The sequence below is a fragment of the Dryas octopetala genome, chromosome 3 (genome assembly GCF_963921425.1).
Source record: "Dryas octopetala chromosome 3, drDryOcto1.1, whole genome shotgun sequence".
Taxonomy (NCBI): Eukaryota; Viridiplantae; Streptophyta; class Magnoliopsida; order Rosales; family Rosaceae; genus Dryas; species Dryas octopetala.
In genome coordinates, this window is record NC_141368.1 from 6,930,205 (window position 1) to 6,943,921 (window position 13,717).

Below are 13,717 nucleotides of genomic sequence, written 5' to 3' on the forward strand. Positions count from 1 at the left end.
CTTGAATGGGAACCCACTACTTGATTTTACTTGCATAAATGAGAAATTAGCAAGAAATTGATGTTTTCAGATGAATTACACTATTCTTGAATTTTTTTCAAAAAAGAAAAATCGTCTATAAATTCTTTCTTTTCTCTTTACACGTCTACAAATTACTTGAGGAGATTGTGGCACTCCAAAACCAAAAAAGAAAAACCTCCTCTCTATAAATGCATAACTTCTACAAGATACACAACTTGATTTTCAATATACAGCTTAAGAATGAATAAATTCCCAGTGCAATCTCATGGAGACGAATGAATACATATTACAAGTAACTGCAGAACCTTTTGGGCCACAAGCGAACCAAGTCAAGTGTCAAAGGATGTAATGCTCAAAAAATCCTAAAATGCCATGTATTTTCTTTATCTGTAGGCTATATTTCTTTGGGAACTTTGAGGGTGATATAATACGCCCATCAAACAGTTCTTCATTAACTGCAAAAGAATAGTATGCTGACTGCTGATTATCTCTGATTATCACTTCTTCTGAAAGATCACCATACAAAAGAATGCTATCACTCGACTAACTACACCAGTGAAGATCAGGACCAGTATACAAAGACTCCAATCATGAAGACTATAGCCACTCTTCAAAAGGGACCCGCAACGAGTTATCAGCCACACTCCATAGTACCTGTAGCAAAAATGAAATAGTAGAACATACAGATCCAGATGAGAATTCTAAGCAATCTACTAGTAGAGTTCGACATTTTCATTTTAGTGCCCAGATTTTCAAAGTTAAACTCTTTCATGAGCATGTTGCATCTAGATTAAGGGGTAATGTTTTCAGTAGGTACAGTTTTAATGTGCAGTACCTTTCAGCATTTGCAATCACAAATGCTTCCAAAGCCCACTTAGGGTAGCATATATTAGCTAAAATCTTTAGAGTTTCACTATCTCGCGGCCTTGTTGCTATAAGAGTCAAAACAACTGGAAGGAGGACCGACGACTGCAAGAATAGCAACTTGTCAGTAAATTATCAGATGGAATGTGAAGAACTGAATGCTGAGATGACAATCTTTAAATTGAGCATTTTGATTGCTTACTAGCTGGGCTGCGCCTTGCTCGAAAAAGATTGCCAATGCATAGGCTATACCGGTTATACAATACACAAGGCTGAGCAGAACAACGTAATTATCTGCGAAGCTAGATCTTGGGTTGGTGAAGAAGTAGAACATGGACAGATACACCACAGGTTTGATCAGTGTATTAAAATGGTCAATTGTATCCTTAGCGAGAAAATAAGCCAAGCTGCTCATGCCTGAAGACGTCTCTCTCCAATAGTGTAATCTGTCCAGAGAAAATGATCTCAAAGCCGCAATTTTGCACAGTAGAGCTGAAATCAACAACAAGACTCATCGTAAGGAAGAAAAGTTTTATGCATATGAAGTAACATTCACATTAGCCATCAAAGCCAAAATTTGCATTGATATACAATTATGTAGGTATTCATCTTTAGGGCATGCATAGATTTTTTTTATATTAATGTCTCTTGGAGGAAAAGTATCAATAACTTTTAGCTACTTGTGTCTAGAATAAAGAAAGCAGCTTATGATGAATTGTACTTACAAACTGCAATAATGGTATATGTGTAACCAAGTGCACCAAAGGTCTGATCACTCACTTTAGAAAGTGATCCTAAGCAGGCTCCTGCAAGCAATAAGATCATATAATCTACTGCTTGTATTCGAGCTTCCCGAAGTCTCTGCTTACCAACTCTGACATGACATGAATATAGAGAAGATCAACAGTGGGCAATTAAAAGAAGGTAGAAATGCTTAAATCGAGTTACAACAGTGGGTGTTGTCCTTTTAAGATAGTTTTCTTTTTCTTTTACCCTCCATTTGGTTCTCAAAGTTACAACTTACAAGGAAAGTAAAAGAAAAGAAAATTTGCTTCAAGTTGTATCAAAATGCAGAAAAAGAACACTTCTTGTTTCCTTTACTTTTTATTCACAATGTCAGGTAATCAGACAGAGCCTTGAGAGAAGTCCTCTCATAAACTTAATCTCTAAAGCTCATGCAGCTCAAACTAACTTTTATATCATAATTTACTATCTAAAATTTATTTCTGACAAGCATTTGAAATGCATGGGATTCTACTAATGTTTTCCATTATGAAGATTTAAATGCACCTGCAGAATATTGATTATTTACCTGCCCAGGAAGTATCTGTATTGCTGCAACACACCTGGAGTTCTCCGGTTTGATAAATCCTTGGATTTCAAGAAATTGAGACGTATCTTATCACGCTGCAGTTCCACATTACTTTTCACATCCTGCCATAACTCTCCAGCAAAAGACTGTTCTTCCATTCCAGCATCAGTAGGATTTGTTTCATGAATTGAATTTTCATCCATTGAGGATAATGCAAGTCCAGCAGCACTCTCCCTCATATCAGGAGGTACTGAGTAGCCATTATGAAGCATCCATCTAATGGGAAGCTCTTTATAACTGACTCCTGAGCTTCTTTCTGTTGTTACTATACCCTCCAAAATGTCAATAAAATAGTCTGGAGGGTTGACGCGGTCTGGGATATTGATCCCAAGGCCTGCAAAGTATTCTTCTACTTTCTTTGCTGATCCATGATAGACAGTAAGACCACCTTTTGCCAGGAGTATCAAATCATCAAACATCTTGAACAATGCATAGCTGAAGCAGAAAATTTTCACATTAATGAATAACGGAGAGTACTAATCCTATGAAAGAACAAACTGGAGAATCTAAGATGAGTTCTAAACATGATTTCTTTAACCAGGGGTGTGCATTAAAGCTTGCTTGGCACATCCAAGGATCCAACAATAAGTAGAAAGAGAAATTTTATAGATGCCTCAACCTTACAGGGCATGTTGGTTCATGTTGTAAAATTAATCACAGTAGCTAGCACAAAAGACTGGCTTTCTGATTTTCAGTACTCATAGAGTCATATGTGCATGCATATCATCTTTGTGAACGTAAGTCAATCTATTATCTATTAAACTCAGCCAGCATAGCAAACATAAAATATTGCATAATATTTAGGAGTATTTTTCAATATACAGTGGATTTTCAACGTATAAAGACACTTGTTTTGAAAGGTTACCTAGGTTGGTGAACCACCATGCAGATGTTTACCCCTTCAAGAGCTTCCCGTCTAAGTGCTCTAAGAAGTAGCTGCGAAGAGGCACTGTCCAAACCAGATGTGGGTTCATCCAAAATCAAAAGTGAAGGTTCCATAACCATTTCCAAACCAACATTTACACGTTTCCTCTGGCCTCCAGAAATTCCCCGCTTCTCTACTGTTCCAACCAAGTAATCACGTACTGTCTGAAGCCCCAAGGACTCGATAACTCTTTCAACCACTAGCACTTTATCCGCTTTCGGTAAGTCCACTGATAATCTTCAAAAATCAGAAGTCCATCATCAACAAGTAGCAGCAGTCAACACAGTAAGATTGACATGAAAATTATCATACAAATATAGTGTCCAAGACATTGACCCTCTTTTGATTCATGCTCTTTGTTAATCCCTAAACATAGCCATTTCTGGCTTTACTAGAAATGACAAAGGTGTTGGAATTCAACCAGGAGAAACCCTAAAATCAGAAAAAAAAAAAAAAAAAAAAAAAATTGAAATGTTGAAAACAGTAACTGTTCCAAATTAGTTAAATAACTATGATCTTTTATGGGCTGTTAATCATTAGCTTTGTTTTTGAAAATTACAAACTGGCATTCTGGAATATGATGCAGGTAACCAATAGCAGGTTGTTTGGGGTAGATTAGTTTTGCACCACCACTTCATAGTAAACTTTTCAGTAGCAGGTTGACAATAAACTATGACACCAAATTTCTAAAATAGTATCAAAGATGGACATGTGAATAACATATATATATATATATATATATATATGTTATAAGTGACTAATATATTTTCTATTGGGGAGGAATTTGCAAAGAGCTGAAGTACCTGCATTTTGCACTGAACCATAGGTTCTCTTCCACAGTCAAGTTTCCATGCACAATATCATCTTGTGGCACAAAACCAATTATTTTCTTATATGAATGGATTGATTCATTCTTTCCATTTATAAGAATTAAACCAGTCATATTGCATCCAATCGCTCTTCCAGCTAGGGCAGAAAGAAATGTTGTTTTTCCAGCACCTGAGGGACCCATGACAGCAGTAATGCGGCCAGGCTTTATTTTACCAGTTACACACCTCAGTAGATGCTTGTTTTTTGCTTTCAAAGTAAGTGTGAGGTCTTTGAAAGAAATCTCAATCAGAGGCCTTTTCTTTATTTCATTATTGGTAGCCATTTTAATCACCCCTGAGAAGGTAAGGTCCTTGTACTCTTTCTGCTGAGCCTTCTCTTTTTCAAGTTGAGCATAAGCATACTTGAAAATTTGGCTATGAGTATGTATTTGTTTTCCTTTAGGCACATTTCCTACATTTGTATCCTCAGATCCAATACTGAAACCATCATAACTCTCTGGGTCATCTTCAATTTTATGCATAATCTGCATGAGCTCACTAGGTTCCTTTTTCTTTCCTTTTGATGGCACAGATGAGGACAGAGGACCAGCCGATGTACTTGGATGTGGAGGACTCGGTAGATCATCATCTATGTCAAGTTTAGGCTCATTCAAAATCTTAAGTTTCTCAGGATCTGGGAAGTCCTTTTTTCGAGAAAATGTACGTGACAAATGAGCTTGCAGTCCACTTGCATGCTTCTTAGCAGCATCTTTCGCAGATTTCCATCTTTGGCGTGCTTTTGCTGTCTCCCTTGCACTTTTTGCTGCTGCATCCCTGGATTTGGCCAGTCTCCTCTCCCTAGTGGTGAGAACTTGGTCAGAACAATTGTACATAATAAGTAGCAGAGTACTCAGAGCTGCCTGCATGAGCAATTGACGAGCATAAATTTCATTTCATGTTATAGTTGCTTGATTTCAATTGTGCCAACTGCCAAGCTATAAGTATGGCTCTTCGAGTGTACAGACTTAAAATATGTATAAGACAGAGTCAATAAGATGCCAAAATAAGTTTGGGACAAAGATTCCAAACATTCTTTTTTTGGAAAGTATACACATAGGCTCTTCTGTTAAGATGAGCAGAGTGTGGCTCACATGAAAAACCAATCATGTGGAGCTGTGGACCCTGCCGAGGTCAAGTTTTCACTTCTGAAGTAAAGAGGTGAACTTACAATAAGCATTATTCCATATGCATGCATATTTTGATTTGCAGTGTTTGGATTACAGGAAGTCAATTTGAAGCAGCCTGCAACATAAAATAATGCAAGGACAGCTGATTTATTCAGAAAGAAGTAACTGGAGAAAGAAACTAAAGTCCAAGCTCCAGGTTAAAAGGACAAAGGATCATGATCACTAAAAAATTCTGCAATCAGGAACATATTAGAATTTCGTTTGGAACTAAAATAGAATAAAACTTACGTTTCTCAGATACAGAACCCATCCTGCAGTAGTGTCTGCAATTGCATGAAAGAAGGTTTAATGGTTAAAATATAGAATATGAAGGCAGCAAGGAGCAGTTGATTTATTATCAAAAGCATAAATCTCATATCCTAGTCCAGACTTTCTTGTCAAAACATAATACAGAAATATGCCACAGTTAACTAAACATTAAACAAGTTTGAAAATGATGTAGGGTATAAAAAATTAATACCCACTACTGCAAGGAATTTTTTTCACGGTGGTTGGACAATAGGATCCAGCTGAACAGAATACTTCACCACTACTACCAACATCAGCCCATAGATTTGCTCCTCCACAAGTATGGTTTGGTTGCCCTGGAGGTAGTTGGTAAATATATCTGCAAAAACATTCCAATATATAACTTTTATGCATTATAGGCTGTTGAACACCATAAATACAGTGATCGTTAAAGGTAGAATCTGAACTTACGGTTCACACACACCAGTTTCTTTGTTCAGTGTTGCCAAGGGACAATAAGAACCCGATGGGCAAGCTTCAAGAACATGACATCAATTGGCAGAAGAAGAGAAACAATCAGAAACATTCTTTAATCAAGGAAAACACAACTACATTACCCAGAAACAAGTACCACTGGATTATTGGGGGATATTAACAAAAAAGCCTTACAGTAACATATTACATTTTAGAACAAGGAATAGTAAATCATCACCAACCTACTTTTCTTTTTTATTTCCCAGAAACTAATTCCATTTATTAAGAAAGAAAACACTAAAGGATTTCCAACCACTTACGTATCATGCATGTGAGACCATGGGGACAGAAGAAACCCTCACAACAAGCCTGGCAGTTCCGAGTTCTTGCAGGGATGTCCTGTGAATCTTTTAGGTCAACCTGCTGATTCGGACCAACACTACAAGCCCACCCTGGCTCACACCCAGAAACCCATGAGGTTAAATTACAATTCTTGTTAGGTCTTAAGTAATTTGCACTTTCAGATTTTTCAAAGAAATTGTTGAAGTAGAACTTCATTTCTGCTGCTGTACATAAGCGCCCCGTTATATCTCCTGTTGAACCATCAAAACCACCAGAAGTGAGAAATTATAACAGGCACAAATTCACAAGTAGATTGTGGAAGTTCAGCAAGGAAGAAAAGTAAGATGTCATAAGTAATCGAGCATGAATGACTGTTACCACTCAACCACTCTAAGGGCCACATAATGAATCATGAAAACATCTAAATTTGATTGACAAGATACAAAACTCATGCTTAAAAATTTTCAATTTTTCCATTCCATACATTACTTAAGAACAAGGCAGAGTAATATTCACTTTATTTAATTTTTTTTTTTTTTTCTGATTACAAACACTTATACCTTTAGTCTTTTGAATGCAGGAAGATAAGAAATCCAAATTGGACGAATAATTAAATGCCTGGTTCCAATCAACTTCCCTGAAACAACAAATTGAGCATAAAAATCAAACTAAATTCAAACTCCAAATATATCTACAAATAAAATGATCAAAACAGTATAATTGAGTTAGTGCATTAAGTAAAAGAGCAAACTAATGCATCCTTTGGTTAACTTGAGCTGACTTCCTAATCCCATTACATAATTCAATATCCTCATTGTCCTTACTTTTCTTTTCAGGCATTTTCTCAGCAACAAAACAGAGAGTACAGTAAACAAAAGCTTACGGGTCCTTTACACAGAAGCTGGAACGATTGCTAATATCCCGGCTGAGAATCGCTGTGGCATTGGAGATGCGGCTATAGACAAGCTGTGTGATGAGAGGGAGAACAGCAGGGTTGTCAAATTGGTCATCAAAGTCATCCACCTCTTGGCACTGCACAAAGTGCACCCATTGAACCAAGCTGAAAGCAACAATGCCCAGTTGAAGAAGTGTGCGATGTTTGGTGGCTTTGAGGCTCTTGAAGCTCATTTTGGGAGGCTAAGACTAATGGGTTTGGGGAACTCAGTGGGAAAAAGTGAAAGAAAAACAGGGCTGGCTGGGATGGAGATCTGGGGAGGATTGAATGTGCGGCTTGGACATGGAAGTGGGTTTTTGGTTAATGGCTGATACAGTGCGAGAGAGAGAGAGAGAGAGAGAGAGAGAGAGAGAGAGAGAGAGAGAGAGAGAGAGAGAGAGAGAGAGAGAGAGAGAGAGAGAAGCATGTGCTTTGGGTTCAGAGGTCAAATACTCAAATGGAAGCGAGCTTGAGAAGCTAGAACGTGGGAGAGAGAGAGATATGGTGGGGCCTGAGAAGAAGTAGACCACGTCCGAACTAGTTTGCTTCGTGCCGGCTTTCAGACATGTCTTGTTGTGTACTTGTGTTGTCTGTCTAAAGACTAAACAAATTCGAAGGACAAAAATTTGAGATTTTTGTCAAAAACGATCTCTGCTTTTGCGATTTGGGAGGCAAAAGCGTGTTACACCAATAATTTATAGTGTAATTTAAAATATGTTTTTAAATCTCTATAAAGAATCACATACCCTACGTTATATTAGATAAACTTATCATAATCCTATTAAAACAAGGAAATCAAAATTGAGCTTCAAAACACGTCAAAATGAAAAAAAAAAAAAAAAACAAGAGTTGAAATCGCACCTAAAAGTCTCAAGCTTTCACTAGACGCTAAGGACTTTGTGCCAAATTGATCCGAACCATTCCAAACAACTTTCAAGTTATTTTTCATTAAGTTTTGAGCCGTAAAATCCCAACAAAACCTTATGAATTATTAATAAAAATACCAAAACATGGGTTGTCCTTAAAATATAAAATAATAATAATCCCTCAGAAACCATCCGAATTTCTGACTCAAACTATGCAATGATTGTTGTATGAAATGTATAAAGTAATGCTGCATGTATCTTGCATATTTGTTAACCAAATATTTCATCTATACTAGAGAGCTTACTTTGTAAAGTAGGAACATACCTTCAAAATTTTAAAACAATTTTAATGGAGACAAATTTAATAAAAAACATAAATAAAAAAAAGATTGTTGTAATTCCTCCAATTCTACAAACTTGATTTTTCTTGATTCTGTTGGAGAATTATACTTTTGAATACTTAGATCTACCGTAATCTTAACTAATTACCTCAGTTTTCTTATTAACTTAAATAACTCAATTTTTCTTTTCTCCATGTTTTTCACACACACGTGTGTAAAGGAGGTACTTTTTTTTTAGTTTCATATAAATGAGAGCCCATTCATGTCTGAGGTAGACCTGTGAAAGAAGCAATTGAGAAAATATGTGAAATCATATTAACAGGCAAGGCATAGATGTATTCAAGCCCAGTCTAGTATCGTAATAGTACTTACCTAGATCAGTATTGCCGATCTCTTCAGGATCAATTAAATAAATGAATTTTTTATTTTTATTTTTTTATCTATATAATATGAGTTCTAGGCACACGAACTTGCAGTTGCAGATTATATATTGATTTTGAGAGAGATGAAATAGAAGCTTCATAAATGTGGATTCCTGCACGATCTAGAAAAACAAAATAAATAAAAAATTTTAATCTATTGTCAGACAACCGAGGACGAAGACGGCTCAGAACGATCCTCTATCAGGCATATTGGTAAGCTTACAGTGTCAGATGGCCCACCCACCAGACATAGATTCCTGTCTCCTTAAAACCCTATCAATAACACACACAAGTCCAAGTGTACAACTTTATCAAAGTGATTGCCAAATAATTGATGATATATTTTCCATGATGAATAGTATATGTGCCTTATTGGTAAGAGGTTCAACCAAAGAGTAAACCCAGTTTATGCTAGTAGAGAGGTGGAGGTTCTTACATTCTTGGTTACATGATTTTACTGAAAATGTTCTTTTATTGAATACTTTAGTTTGATATATATGTTATGTTGGTTATTCAGTTGGTAAAATTATATTTGAATTACATTTTTGATTCATAATTTAACATAACATATTATACAGGTGATAACAAGACTATATCTATAATTATTAGTTATAAATAAAGTAGCTAAAACATGTTCATTGGCATTTGGGAACCGTCAATATAGATTGAAGCGACTAGAACAGCATAGGCAATAATAGATTCAACTTGGGATACATATGTAGTCATGGAACTTTCTATGTTCTGAAAGTACGTTTTTTCTGAACTTTGGGATATTATGGGCCACCACCCCACAGAACCAGACAACTTGGGGTGTGGCTTGCAACTTGCAACTACCTTTGAAAAGTACGTATGATAATATATAATATATAACACACATATATATATGTATATACTATGCAGCTGAGATGATGACTCGTTCTTTTTTAGCTACCACCTTAAACCTTTCTTTTCTTTCTGTATTCGCTTTCACACACAATTAACTTCACATTCTCCTCCTACAAATCTACAAAAGAAATTACAATAAAATCTCCCTTTATTTAATATTTGGGTGTCTTTTGCTCACTCTGTCTCACTCTCTGACTCTCTCTTTTAATATATTTTTTCTTTTTTATTTAATTTTTTCCAATGGGTTCTTAGTTGGTGAGCTAGACCCCAGCTGCCTTGTATTGACTTGCCTTATATCATGGAGTGCTCGTTGTTTCTTTGGATGCTCTTAAACCTTTTTGCGGGATTCCGGATCACTTTCCAAAAACACCAAAATTAAGATCTGCAGTGGTTGGCAAATTGTTCCTGCAAAGCTATCTGTTGGACTTGAACACATGTGAGAGGTGAGTGCTCTTTGTCCACTTGTAAGTTATGTTTTGGCAACTGATATGACTTTTTCGTTTTTTCTTCCCTTTTGGGTGTTTTAGAATGCAAAGTTATTGAAATTGAGATATCATGTTTAATGAATTATGCTGTTTGGTGAGAATTCAAGTGAGTGGAAATGGTATTCTGGGTTTTCATAATTTTGATAGTTTCCAAAAGAATTTGATCCTTAATTTTATACTATTTTTCCCCTTTTGTTGTCTTGTGCCTTTTTTTTGTTGGTCAAAGTCTTGTGCCTTTGATATTTGGTGAAAGAAAAGGATTTCTGCAAAATTGACCAGATGAGTTTTTCTAGTCTTGGCCCTTTTGGTAAAAGAAAAGAATTTCAAAGGGGAAGAACATTGCTTTTCTGTTTTTGTGGTGAAATCATTGGAACATTTAGATTAAAGATATGACTGCCTGCTGATTGAATATGTGAAGAGGGAATTTTGGGTATGGATCATGTATGTTTTATTATTTTTACATGTGAAGTTCTTGAATTGTGTGTTTATATGTTCTAGACTTCAGAGCAAATCAATCAGCTTTCTGCAGGCAATGAAGTGTTTTTATTTGTTCAACAAAGGGAGGAGTAATGAACCAAAGACAACTCAGTCTATTTCTGCTCGAACCACTTCCACTTCCTTTTCGATTGATCGTGACCCGAGAAGGTCTGGTTCTGAGTTTAATTCTCAGAATGTCTCAGAATTCAGCACAGCTTCCTCTGCTAAGTCATTTGCAGCATTGTCACAGAGTCGACACAGTAATCTCAGAGAATTCACATGCTCAGAGTTAAAATCAGCAACAAAGAATTTTAGTCTCTCCCTCATGCTTGGAGAGGGTGGGTTTGGTGGCGTGTATAAGGGCATGATCCGGAGCACAGAAGATTCACATAAAAGAATAGAGGTTGCAGTTAAACAACTGAGTAAAAGGGGATTGCAGGCAAGTCTTCTTCTTCTATGCTGATATCAGGTCCAAACCTAGCATAAGACATGCATTAATCTAATGGTGAGAATAACAAATTCTGAAATTATAATAAAATTATTTATAAAAATTATTGGAACCAAAGTATTAGCATTGCAGTGAAAGTTAGGTGGATTAATTATGTTAAGAATATGATGCATTCCCTTTAACTTGTGGCAGGAACTACTGCATAAATTCACCTAAGTTATTTGACATAACAGATGTGGAAGTTCTGATAACAACCATAAGATATTCAAATAACAAACTATGAAATGATAATAACTTGTAAATTTATTTTTCTCAAAATGGTTGTGAAGGAGTGAAAGTTGAGCAGAATTAATTTTTCAAAGAAAATCGACACATTCTATAAATTGCCAAACCTCTTTATCATTTTGGCAGTAATCATGTCCTAGTTAGCATCTATCATACTGTGAAATCCTTATAGTTCTGCTACTTTAATTAGGTTAACCTTAAGAAGGCTTTTTTGGGCTTCATTTTAACAGCAAACAAGATAATGTGAAAGCGTAAACAACCAGCAGGGTCATCCATTTTCTGAAAAATAACAAAATGGGAATGCCCTGACACATATGTTCTTTTTCCTATCATATTTCTTGAATTTAGTTAGCACTATGCAACCCATTTTATTTTGATGTTTGATAATTTTACTGTCTTTTGTCTAACAGGGCCACAAAGAGTGGGTGACTGAAGTTAATGTTTTAGGAGTTGTTGAACATCCAAATCTTGTCAAACTGTTAGGCTACTGTGCTGAGGATGATGAAAGAGGGATCCAGCGGCTCCTGATATATGAATATATGCCCAACAGAAGTGTGCAGGATCACTTATCAAGCCGATTTCAGATAGCACTCCCATGGGCCACAAGGATGAAGATAGCCCAGGATACTGCCCGCGGCTTAGCATACCTCCATGAAGGAATGGAATTTCAGGTACTTTCTAATACTTGCTGCAGTCTAGTAAATATTGGAGTGGTATCATTTAGACCATATACATTCTCTCTAGTTGGTAAACTAGGCTCAAAGGAGGAAAACAATGAAGTGCTTATGAACTGAAGTTTTTGACAACACCAACTCATTCCCATACAGAAATATCTAATGGCAGAGCCTAAGTTTCCTATAGGGATCAAGTTGGTTGGTTATTTGCTATATGTAATATGTTTTCAGTGAAGAACAAGTACAGATTTTGGCTAAGAATGATATAATTTTTCTTCTGTGTTGCAACAAGATAAACAGGAAAACATAACCTCTTCATTCCCCCTTGGATTAGTCTCCTTTCTACTTACAGTGATGTTTTCTTTTCAAATTATTTTCTGTCACAGATTATCTTTAGGGATTTCAAGTCTTCAAACATACTTCTGGATGAACAATGGAATGCCAAGTTGTCAGACTTCGGATTAGCCCGGTTGGGGCCGTCAGATGGACTGAGCCACGTCTCTACTGCGGTATGTTCACATACACAAAAGATTATACTTGCATGTACCAGAGGATCTATTCTCAAATTGTTATTAATTAGACATGTACAACTAGGTGCAACAGATGTCTCACTTATGCATGCAAAGTTGATTCAGCAGTCAAAATATATATACAATAGTCGCAAATAGACTGCATCCTGTAAAAGTTTGACATTTTCATGATCTTATTCAATAAAAACTCTCTATGTTTTTTTCTTCTCTAACTTCTGAAAATCACTTTCCAATTGATCATCTCTATACAGGTGGTTGGAACAGTTGGATATGCAGCTCCTGAATACATTCAAACCGGGCATCTCACATCCAAAAGTGATGTGTGGAGCTATGGAATTTTCCTCTATGAACTCATCACAGGCAGGAAGCCTGTGGATCGAAACCGCCCCAAGAACGAGCAAAAGCTCTTGGAATGGGTGAGAGGACACCTCTCTGCAGATTCAAAGAAGTTTCAGCTGATTTTGGATCCAAGGCTTGAAGGGAATTACTCCCTCAAGGCTGCACAAAAGCTAGCAGCTGTAGCCAACCGGTGCTTGGTGAGACAGCCGAGATCACGCCCCAAAATGAGTGAAGTGTTGGAGATTGTGAATAGAATTGTGGAGACAACAGACATGGGGAGCCCCCAACTCCCTTTGAAGAGTGTGGCCTCCAATGATGACTATTTCACAGAATCCAAACTAGAGGCTTTGAGGAGGAGGTTTGTGGATCCATTTATTGGAGAGAATGGTTGCTTAAATTGGAAAATATGGAGACCCAAAATTGTGAATCCATGTTGAGAGAAGTTGAATGGGAATTGGCATGATTGTTTTGGTTATTAAGGGCCAAGGCTCATGTAACAATGATGATGCTTCTTCTTCTTCTTCTTTTTCTTTATTTGTAATTACTTGGTCTGGTCTGGTCTGCTCTATAGATTCTGCTGAATGGAAGTGTAAAGTTAATATAGATGAGTACTTGAACAAATTGTTGGTCTCTTGAAGTTGAAACTCTTGTGAAACTGTCGTATACTAACTTATGACCTCTTTAACACTTTTAATATAACTTTATCCAAATTATTGTTGTAGAATTTTCAATTTTCCTGATTTTTTTGA

General features: G+C 36.4%; 2 protein-coding genes across 6 annotated transcripts; one reads left to right on the plus strand and one right to left on the minus strand.

The window, feature by feature from the left end:
* Position 1: 1 nt before the first annotated feature.
* On the minus strand, positions 2-7,575 carry LOC147290255 (ABC transporter G family member 24-like). Of its 3 annotated transcripts, XM_086236722.1 has the most exons (14): positions 7,166-7,575; positions 6,843-6,919; positions 6,261-6,533; positions 5,938-6,001; positions 5,699-5,845; positions 5,467-5,501; positions 5,220-5,293; positions 3,986-4,911; positions 3,123-3,419; positions 2,198-2,692; positions 1,611-1,759; positions 1,088-1,377; positions 857-990; positions 2-675 (listed from the first exon to the last, which is right to left on the minus strand). In XM_086236722.1, the coding sequence occupies exons 1-14, from the start codon at positions 7,408-7,410 to the stop codon at positions 519-521; spliced, it is 3,363 nt and encodes a 1,120-aa protein (XP_086092848.1). In that variant the 5' UTR covers positions 7,411-7,575; the 3' UTR covers positions 2-518. The 3 variants fall into 3 exon arrangements, with proteins under 3 accessions (XP_086092848.1, XP_086092849.1, XP_086092850.1); XM_086236723.1 differs by lacking the exon at positions 5,220-5,293 and having other exon boundaries at positions 5,703-5,845; XM_086236724.1 differs by lacking the exons at positions 2-675; positions 857-990; positions 1,611-1,759 and having other exon boundaries at positions 1,135-1,377.
* A 2,214-nt stretch (positions 7,576-9,789) lies between these two features.
* LOC147290256 (Protein kinase superfamily protein) lies at positions 9,790-13,678 on the plus strand. 3 transcript variants are annotated; one of them, XM_086234785.1, is made up of 5 exons: positions 9,790-10,173; positions 10,735-11,131; positions 11,836-12,096; positions 12,486-12,608; positions 12,881-13,678. In XM_086234785.1, exons 2-5 carry the CDS (start codon positions 10,748-10,750, stop codon positions 13,403-13,405), a joined length of 1,293 nt encoding a protein of 430 aa, XP_086090911.1. In that variant the 5' UTR covers positions 9,790-10,173; positions 10,735-10,747; the 3' UTR covers positions 13,406-13,678. The 3 variants fall into 3 exon arrangements, with proteins under 3 accessions (XP_086090911.1, XP_086090910.1, XP_086090909.1); XM_086234784.1 differs by having other exon boundaries at positions 10,745-11,131; XM_086234783.1 differs by having other exon boundaries at positions 9,791-10,173; positions 10,714-11,131.
* The last annotated feature ends 39 nt before the right edge of the window (positions 13,679-13,717 follow it).

Excerpts from the sequence above, each read along its gene's own strand:
- LOC147290255 (XM_086236722.1), bottom strand. The coding sequence starts at position 7,410 with ATGAGCTTCAAGAGCCTCAAAGCCACCAAACATCGCACACTTCTTCAA. Across the intron at positions 6,534-6,842 it reads CTGCATTCAAAAGACTAAAG|GAGATATAACGGGGCGCTTA; the intron begins GTATAAGTGTTT and ends ATGGTTCAACAG. Across the intron at positions 1,760-2,197 it reads TACAGATACTTCCTGGGCAG|AGTTGGTAAGCAGAGACTTC; the intron begins GTAAATAATCAA and ends ATGTCATGTCAG.
- LOC147290256 (XM_086234785.1), top strand. The coding sequence starts at position 10,748 with ATGAAGTGTTTTTATTTGTTCAACAAAGGGAGGAGTAATGAACCAAAG. Across the intron at positions 11,132-11,835 it reads TGAGTAAAAGGGGATTGCAG|GGCCACAAAGAGTGGGTGAC; the intron begins GCAAGTCTTCTT and ends TTTGTCTAACAG. Across the intron at positions 12,609-12,880 it reads TGAGCCACGTCTCTACTGCG|GTGGTTGGAACAGTTGGATA; the intron begins GTATGTTCACAT and ends ATCTCTATACAG.